This window comes from Mirounga leonina, unplaced genomic scaffold, assembly GCF_011800145.1.
Source record: "Mirounga leonina isolate KUSES-001 unplaced genomic scaffold, KU_Mleo_1.0 Mir_114, whole genome shotgun sequence".
Lineage (NCBI taxonomy): Eukaryota > Metazoa > Chordata > Mammalia > Carnivora > Phocidae > Mirounga > Mirounga leonina.
Genome location: NW_023270265.1, coordinates 54,217,056 through 54,226,363, shown reverse-complemented (window position 1 = coordinate 54,226,363; position 9,308 = coordinate 54,217,056). Strand labels below are relative to the sequence as shown.

At 47.1% G+C, this 9,308-nt stretch overlaps 1 protein-coding gene across 1 annotated transcript in view; it reads left to right on the top strand.

Moving 5' to 3' along the window:
* Positions 1-9,051, top strand: part of SYCE1 (synaptonemal complex central element protein 1) — a 10,041-nt gene extending 990 nt beyond the window's left edge. The window contains exons 2-13 of the mRNA XM_034987511.1: positions 4,044-4,106; positions 4,715-4,774; positions 5,092-5,166; positions 5,786-5,833; positions 6,084-6,138; positions 6,836-6,925; positions 7,187-7,250; positions 8,045-8,111; positions 8,189-8,312; positions 8,387-8,497; positions 8,653-8,740; positions 8,974-9,051. Of these exons, the coding sequence (XP_034843402.1) occupies positions 4,044-4,106; positions 4,715-4,774; positions 5,092-5,166; positions 5,786-5,833; positions 6,084-6,138; positions 6,836-6,925; positions 7,187-7,250; positions 8,045-8,111; positions 8,189-8,312; positions 8,387-8,497; positions 8,653-8,740; positions 8,974-9,051 (923 nt within the window). The remainder of the gene's footprint in view (positions 1-4,043; positions 4,107-4,714; positions 4,775-5,091; positions 5,167-5,785; positions 5,834-6,083; positions 6,139-6,835; positions 6,926-7,186; positions 7,251-8,044; positions 8,112-8,188; positions 8,313-8,386; positions 8,498-8,652; positions 8,741-8,973) is intronic.
* The last annotated feature ends 257 nt before the right edge of the window (positions 9,052-9,308 follow it).

Below are 9,308 nucleotides of genomic sequence, written 5' to 3'. Positions count from 1 at the left end.
GACGGATGGGCATCCAGGAGACAGCCCCCGACTGGGGACCGATGCACACACATCCCTTGTATGAAACACCCCCATGGCTAAGGCTGCACCGAAGGAGCCTTTCAGTAAGGCTGTTTCGGGTGCCTCTAATCAACTAGTAGCTGAATCAGCTCCACCAGTGTCTTAGCTTGGGCTGCTCTAACGGAAACACCAGAGCCCAGATGGCCCTATAGACTACAGAATTTTCTTTCTCATGGTTCTGGAGGCTGGAAGTCTTAAGACAGAGGCACCAGCAGACACAGTGTCTAGTGAAGACCAGCTCCTGGTTTCTGGATGACCTCTTCTGGCTGTGTCCTCACAGGGAGGAAGGGGCAGGCAGTTCTGGAGGTCTCTTTTATAAAGGCACTCCATCCACCATCATGACCCAGTCACCTCCCAAAAGCCCCATCTCCTAACACGGTCACATCAGGCCATAGTATTTCTTTCTTCTTCTTCTTTTTTTAAAGATGTTATTTATTTATTTGTGAGAGACCGAGCACAAGCAGGGGGAGCGGCAGAAGCAGAGAAGCAGGCTTCCCGCTGAGCAAGGAGCCTGATGTGGGACTCGATCCCAGGACCCTGGGATCATGACCTGAGCCAAAGGCAGACACTTAACCGACTGAGCCACCCAGGCGTCCCCAGACCATACTATTTCAACACATGTACTGTGGTTACCGCCTAGGAGGGTGTCGTCCTACTTCTGCACTTCACACTAGGGTATTATGGGGTAATGAAGCATTGTCTGCAACTCATTCTCCAGGTTCAGAAATGTTAGCTAATGGGGGATAGGAGCTATGTATCCTATTTACACAACTTTTTAGTAAATTTGAAATTATTTTGAAATAAAAAGTAAAACTAGGGGGCTCATACTACACAGGCTAGTTTGTGCCCTGGATTTTTTGTTACCAAGACATTAGTTGCCTCATTCAACAGATATTTATTGCCAGTCTGTGCCTTACCTTGTGGCGAGCACTAGACATACAATAGAGAATAAAAACAGTGCAGCTCACTGCCTGGTCTATTAATAGTAATACCTGAGAAAATGGTTGCCCAAACAAAATATCATTTTGGGGTCACTCAAATTTATTAATTTTAAAAAATATAACCATATGTAAAAGTGTGTATAGTGAAAAGTAGACCTCCTCTTTCTTGTCCTTCCAGTCATACCCTCCAGAGGTAACTACTTTTGATTTTTTTGTGTGTGTGTGATTCTGGCCAGAAGTTCTCTAGACTTGGTATGCATATATTTGTAGAGTGACAGGTATATATTTCACCTCTTTTTGTAGCCATATGGGATTCTCTATACACCATTTTTCACTTTCATTTATTCTGTCTAGGGTCTCTTTCCATGTCCATACATACGAATCTACCTCCTTTTCAATGGCTACACAGTATTTTGTGGTGGAGATGAATCATAAATTCTCGACTGATGGGCATTCAAGTTGTTTCCCGCTTTTGACATAACAAATATTGCTTCAGTGTCCTTTAACATGCCTTTTGCATACTTAACCAAGTATAACTCATACATAAATTTCTAGAACTGGAATTAAGTCTTCAAAATGTTGATAGCCCTCCAAAAGGTCACATCCATTTCCACAGTCTTATCAGTGTATATGAGTTTCCCCACATGATCTCACTGACCATTGACAGATTTATTAATCTTTACCAATCAGATAGGTACAATATGTTATTTTTAGCTCATTAATTATGACTGAGATTGTACAGCTTTTCAAATAGTGACCATTTGTATAATTTTTGCTTCACTGTTCTCTCCTTTTCTCCACTCTTCTATAGAAATGATTCTTTACCTTCTTTATATTGATTGAAACATATTATGGAAAGATCTAAGCATATACAAAAGGCGAGAACAAAATATAATTACCCCATGAGCCCATCTTTCCACTTTACCAATTATCAGCTTTTGGCCAACCTTTTTTCCTCTTTATCCTCACCCACTCCTGCCACCCATTCCACTACTTCATTTGAGGATCACAGGCATCATAGCATATCATCCATACATATTTCCATGCATATCTCTAAAAGATAACTAACCACAATAGTATTGTCATATCTGAATAACAACTACAATAATTCCTTAGTTTCATCAAATATCCAGTCAATTTTCCTGATTGTGTCAATATTTTTTAAAGTACATTTGTTTGAATCAAGATCTAAATACTGTCCATTTTTTAGATTGATTTATCCATCTCTTTAATCCCTTTTAGTCTGCAAGACTCTTCTTTTTCCTTTTTCCCCAAAATCTGTTAAAGGAACTGAGTTCCTTTAGGAATCCAGTTCCTAATCTGGATGTTGGTAATTGCATTCCCATGTGTCCTGTGTCCCTGTATTTCCTCTGAATTAGTATTTAGGTTGAGAGGATTAAAAGATACTAGTCTGATTTTTTTGGCAAGAATCCTATATTATATTTTTACCTCAAATGGCTCATAGTGTCCAGTTATCTTTATTGTGATGTTAGTACCATTGCCTAGATCTACCAGTTCATTAAGGGATTAAAAATAAGTGCCTATATCAGGGAAGTCCAAATAAAAACCTCAATGAGATACCACCTCACACCAGTCAGAATGGCTAAAATTAACAAGTCAGGAAATGACAGATGTTGGCAGGAATGCGGAGAAAGGGGAACCCTCCTACACTGTTGGTGGGAATGCAAGCTGGTGCAGCCACTCTGGAAAACAGTATGGAGGTTCCTCAAAAAGTTGAAAATAGAACTACCATACGATCCAGCAGTATTTACCCCAAAGATACAAATGTAGGGATCCGAAGGGGTACGTGCACCCCAGTGTTTATAGCAGCAATGTCCACAATAGCCAAACTGTGGAAAGAGCCAAGATGTTCACTGACAGATGAGTAGATAAAGAAGATGCGGTATGTATATACAATGGAATATTATGCAGCCATCAAAAGGAATGAGATCTTGCCATTTGCAACGACGTGGATGGAACTGGAGGGTATTATGCTGAGTGAAATAAGTCAAACAGAGAAAGACATGTATCATACGACCTCACTGATACGAGGAATTCTTAATTGCAGGAAACAAACTGAGGGTTGCTGGAGTGGGGGTTGGGGTGGGAGGGATGGGGTGACTGGGTGATAGACACTGGGGAGGGTATGTGCTCTGGTGAGCGCTGTGAATTGTGCAAGTCTGTTGAATCTCAGATCTGTACCTCTGAAACAAATAAGGCAATATATGTTAAGAAAAAAATAAAAGAAGATAGCAGGAGGGGAAGAATGAAGGGGAAATCGGAGGGGGAGACGAACCATGAGAGACGATGGACTCTGAAAAACAAACTGAGGGTTCTAGAGGGGAGGGGGCGGGAGGATGGGTTAGCCTGGTGATGGGTATTAAAGAGGGCACGTTCTGCATGGAGCACTGGGTGTTATGCACACACAATGAATCATGGAACACTACATCTAAAACTAATGATGTAATGTATGGTGATTAACATAACAAAAAATTTTTTTAAAAAGTAAGTGCCTATATTGGTTAAAAACAGGTTAATATTTTAATGGGAGGCTTCAGAATAGTAAGTGTATATAGAATAACTGCATTTTTTAAATTGAGATGTCTTAAATTAGTTTTCTTCTGTTCTTTGTGGGATTTTTTATAAGACTCTCTAGAACTTTCTAGTTAATTAGCTATCTGCAGTTACAGTGATTTTTGACTCCTTGTTTCCAGTTTTTTTTACCCCTCCTTTTTTTTTCTTTCACTATTACATCATGAGCTTTGACCCAATCTTGAATACTACAGGCAGTGAAAGTTCACCCCTCCCCTTGGCCTGAGTTGTATTAAGGGGAAATCTGTGGTATCATTTCACAACTTAGAAGAAGTAGACTGAAATGGCCTGACTCATCTCTCATTCAGTATCCATCCACCTCAGGACAAGAAGGGGCACCACTGTGGCTGGAGACCTGAGCCCCCCTCAGTCCCAGACCAAAGTTGTTGGACGCTTCCTCAGGCTTCTCACTCCCTCAGGATTCTAAAATGTTTGGTTTTGTCTCCACAGGGCAAGCCAAATCCTCACAGAAAATTGAAGACTTGCTGGAAATGGTGAAGAAGTTGCAGAAAGGTCTCATGTCTCCTCTGTAACAGGCACAGCCTGAGCTTTGGGATAAGGCAGAAGTGGATTCAGTTCCAGGCCTCACAATTCACAACCTTGGGAAATTAACTCATTTGCTCTCTCTTTTTTTAAAACTTAATTCTTTGAAGCAAAAATACAGCACCATGATTCAAAATTGAATTATGAGGGGATGGAAGGCGAGAAATTTTCCCAAAACCCCCTTGCTAGCCACCTATTTGGCCCCAACTGTATTCAGTTAAATCCAGGTTTTTACCTTCACCTCCCTTCCCTCCACCTTAGCTCTGCTGCTCTCTGCTTGCTTACCAGCCTCCTTCCAGCCACATTCCCACCTCAGGGCAGGCCTTTACACGGACTACCTACCACCCCACCCAGGAACTGCCCTCCCCATGATTTGGGGCCCTTAAGAGGTCTTCCCATATCTGAAGAGCATGCCCCACTCCTTCACTCTTTAATTCCTTGCTACAATTACTACAGCCTGACTCAGTATCTCTATTTTTTTTCCTTGTCTCCCCTACCCAGAATGAGAGTCCCTGTAGGGCCCCCAACTCCCTCTACCTGCCCTGTCATCTCCACTCAACTTCCTTTCCTTCCTGCAGCGGGAAGCCTAGAGCCCAGGGTTGAAGTCCTGATTAATCGGATTAATGAGGTTCAGCAAGGTGAGCTCTGGGACCAGCTACATGATTTGCAGGGCTCCTTGTTAAAAGATTACTGAGTAGTTCATGACAGCAGCAGCAGATCATTAAAACCAAGGATGGGTCCATGTAAATGCAACTGCTATAGTCACGTGTCCATGAACCTGGTGGTGCTATCAACTGAGCCCAACAAGAAAGGCTTGTGTTCTGGAAGCCTGGTTTCTTGCTTTAAAATCTGTCCCCCAACCCAGATTTCCTGGAAGACAAATGAAAAATGTCACTGTTTGCAAGGAATAATGCAGTTGGAGGCTGCACTGACATTGTTCTGCTTTTTGGCACAGCAAAAAAAAAAGCCAGTGAGGAGCTGGGAGAGGCCCGGACTGTTTGGGAGGCCCTGCAGAGGGAAATGGACTCATGTAAGCAAGCTGGGGGTCACCCAGAGGTCTTCAGTGTCATACCTTCCTGAACTCAATATTCTGGACACTTAGCATTCTTGCTGTGGCCAAGGGCTCCTACCCCCTCTCCAACATCAGGTCCTGCCAATCTCCCACTCTGTGGGTAGGAGTGTTCCCAAAGTACTCTCCAAACATACTTCTACCTCAGGGTTTTTGATAGGCTGTTCTTCCCCCAGATAGTACAGGTTCCTATTGCCACACATCCTCATCAGCTCTTACCTTGAATGTCCCCTTCTCAGATAAACCTCCCCCAAGTCATCCCATCTAAAGACAGCACCCTGTCCCCACCTGATCACATTCCCCTTACTGCTTGTGTTTCTTCATGTCATGTGTTTTTTCTCTCTCCTCCATGTAAACACACTGGCCGCCTGCAGGATCTTCACAGTCACCCTGTATCAACCCCAGGGCCCTTTGCTGCTTACAGGGAGTGTGGGCTCAAGAGGGGAGGAGGCTCAATTCAAGGGGTCCACATCTGGGATTGGGGTAGAGCTATCCCAAACTGCCTGTGCATGAGGGGCAAATGCACTCCCTGAGGGTGCAGTGATGCACAGAGGCCTGATTGTGTTCCTGTGTTTTCCAGTGAGTGGAGAGAAAGTACGCCTGAAAGAGATCTTGAACAAAAAGCAAGGTAACTGCAGCTACTCTGTCTCCAGACTTTTGCCCTTGTCACCCTGCGGAGGCCAATCTTTCCATAGCAGCTGAAGCCCTTTGGAACCTGACTTAGCTTGCATCCCTCCTGTGGCTTCCACCACACTTACAGTAAATGACAAAGTCCTATCAGGTGTCCACAAGACCACACGTGATCTGACCCTATTATCAATGCCCAATCTTGATGCTTTGATGGGTTCTCACGGGGCCCTTGGCTCCTCTCCCTGCAGAAACCCTAAGGATCCTCAGGCTCCACTGCCAGGAGAAGGAAAGTGAGGCACAGAGGTAAGAGCTTCCATCTGGGACTTGCTCTGCCCTTCCCCTTCATTGTGGTGGAAAGGAGAAAGAGGGAAAATCAGTCCTGGACCCACAGGTCACAGTGTCTCCCTCTGAAAAAAGGAGAGGCCAGATGCATGTCTTCCCACCTTGGCCCCAACAGTATGCAGTACTGTTAATGGTACTCTGACTCACTGGGATAATCATTCATTTGCTAGAATATCAAATGCTTTCAGCTGTTATTTATTTTATGCCTGTCACTCTTCCTAAAATCAGCTCCTTGGTCTCTGTTCACTCTCCTGTTCCTTCATTTAGGCATCAAGGCACCCAGTATCTCTCCATGCATCTACTATCTTTCCATCCACCTCAATATTTGTGAATCCATCTCCACTTCCTGAACCTTGATTTAACTCATTTTGTGACCAGAGTCCCCAAGCCCACCAACATTAGAACTACGTGGGAAATTTGGATGAGATTGATATGTTAGTGTGTGCTTGTGCACCTGTGTCTGTCCATGTTGATCTTCCTGATTTCACAACAGTATTTCCAGGGTACACATGCTCATGCCCCCCCATGAAGTTATTAGAGAAGGACCTTGATCTGCAAAGCCAGAACAGACCCCAAGAGAAGGCAGAAGCCCCACCCCAGCCCTGTCCTGGGGAGACATTCAGAGAATATGACTGACAGCTGCCTTGCCTCTTCCCAGGAAGCAGACCATGCTGCAGGAGTGCAAGGAGCGAATTTCTGCCCTGAACTCCCAGATTGAGGAAGAGAAGAACAAACAGAGGCAACTGAGGTAAAGCCCAGTGTCCAATACCAGGCAGGGTGGGGGTGATGTGCTGGGATGGGTTGTGGGTGTGGGTAATACTGGAGATGGGGGTTAGAAGAGGAGCTGGCTGGGCTGATCTTGAAGGGTCAAGGTGGTGAAAGTACTTCCTGCAGAGCAAAGAACACGGGCAAGCCTCCCAAGGTCTGTGCATGAAGACCCCTGGCCTGGACCAAGGTGAGGAGGAATGTCTCAGCCCATGGCCCCTCATCTTGAATGGTTGGTCCACAGGTTGGATTTTGAGGAACAGCTGGAGGATCTGATGGGCCAGCACAAGGACCTCTGGAAGTTCCATGTGAGTCACTCAAAGCCATTCCTCCCACCTTCCACATCTTCCCTGGAAGTCCCAGGCCCAAAGCTCAGGGTCACACTGCAAGCCTCCTCCCTCTCACCTGCCACACCCAGCTCCTGAGCCAGCCCTGGTGGTCATACATCAAGATGGCCCTCAGCTCAGTCCCTACACACCACCCTCACTGCCACCCAGTGTCGTCCTCTTCTGCTGGTCCTGCCCATCCATCCCTGCTGCTCCCCCCTGGCCCTTCAGTGGCCAGGAGGAACCCCGATGAACCAAGGAGAGGTTATCCATAAGGAAGATCCGTGGATGTGTTTGCAGCCATGACGGCACAGGGCAGATAGTGGGAAACCAAGGATCCCAGGTGCCAAATAAAAGGGGCAGAGAGAATCAATGTTAGGATGGAGGAGCTCAGTGAGAACACCACACAAAGGGAAGAGGAGCTGCAGTTCAGGTCTGGTGACTGATTCTCCAGGGAACAGTTCTGATTTGTAATGTTTTCAGGATCCCCTATAATAAATACTTGCCTCAGACCTGATTTCAAAGCTTGCAAAATTCATGAACCACCTCATGAGCCTCTCAAGTGCAGCATCACAGGTATCTGGGGTGAGACAGTTCCCTGTGGAGAGAAAATGGCCAGTACAAAGGCCCTGAAGCTGGCACATGCCTTGTGCGCCCAGAGACCCAGAGTAGTAGGAAGTGAGGCATGCTGAGTAGAGACCAGATCCAGGTAGGCTTCTCTGAGGTGCAAGGGAGAGCCTGGGACACATGGACAGGCCTCCTCTCTACCTACTCAGAGGCCAGAGCAGATGGCCCGGGAGATTGGCACCCTGGACAGCAGCAAGGAGCAACTGCTCAAGGAAGGTGAGGCCTGGAGAATGGGGAGGCCCTGCCCTGTCCTGTCCTGCCCTGCCCTGCTCATCTGTCCCTTCCTGCTGCAGAGAAGCTTGTGGAGGCGAAGCTGGAGGATGTGAAGCATCGCCTTTGTTCCCAATTTGGGGCTGATGGCTGCTCGACCATTGCTGAGGGGCTCTTTCTGCGCAGCCAGGAGGCTGTAGCTGCAGTGTAAGATAAGGATGGCGGGGACAGGGAATGGGGTGGAGGGAGGGAGCCACCACTGCTGATGGCCCTACCCTCAGGCATCTGTTTGAAGAGGAGAACAGGAAGGCCCAGGAGCTCCTGGAGGCTGCTGCACATCACCATGAGCAGCTGCAGCAGAAGTGCCAGCAGCTGCAGCAGAAGAGGCAGAGGTGGGCATGGAGGCCCTGCCCTCAGTACCCAAGGGGAAGGTGGCTGAGGGCATCTCCAGTCCCCTTTTGGCTTATCTCCTGGTCTCTTCACACCCTCTTGTCCCTTCCCCTCCCCTCCCCTGCCACACACTCCTACCCCACCCTTTTCTGTCCAGGCTTAAGGAGGAGCTGGAAAAGCTTGGGATGCAGATCCCTGCTCAAGCCCCAAGCAAACAAGAAGAAGGGGCTGGCCCAGGAGAACCTGTGAGTCCTGGAATGAGGTGGCAGGGAGCAGAGAATAGCTCATGGAAGGAGCAGGGTACAGGAAGGTGAGGAAGGGGAACCACAGTCCTCAGAGGATGGTCTGTTCTCACAGGGCACCACCAAGACAAAAGTGCAGAGGCTGGCAATGGTGGGGTGGCAAGGGGCAAGTTCCAGTGAGCTGTGGGCATAGGGATGCTTGGAGACTTCCCTCCTCAGACCCTGACCTCCCACAGGCCAGTCCCAAGCTCCTAGGAGTCATCGAGGAGAAAGACCCAGAGCTGCCCACCAAGCAAGGCCCTTTGTCCTCCTAGCCAAGGAGGATTCCCCCTGCCCTGCAGCATATTCCAAGAACTTCAAGAAATAAAAGCACTATTTCAGTACAACTGCCTCAGCTGAGTTTGTGCAGGGGTGGAAGGGTTTATCTGGCCCAAGACCCCTGATCCCCGAGACTTGGTAAAGCCTTGGCCACATATCCTCTTGGCCTCAGCCAGAGTCCTGCAGCAGGACTCTGAGACTCACTCAGTAAGTGCTTCCCTAACCTCATAGTCTCCGCTCTGCTCATTTCTAG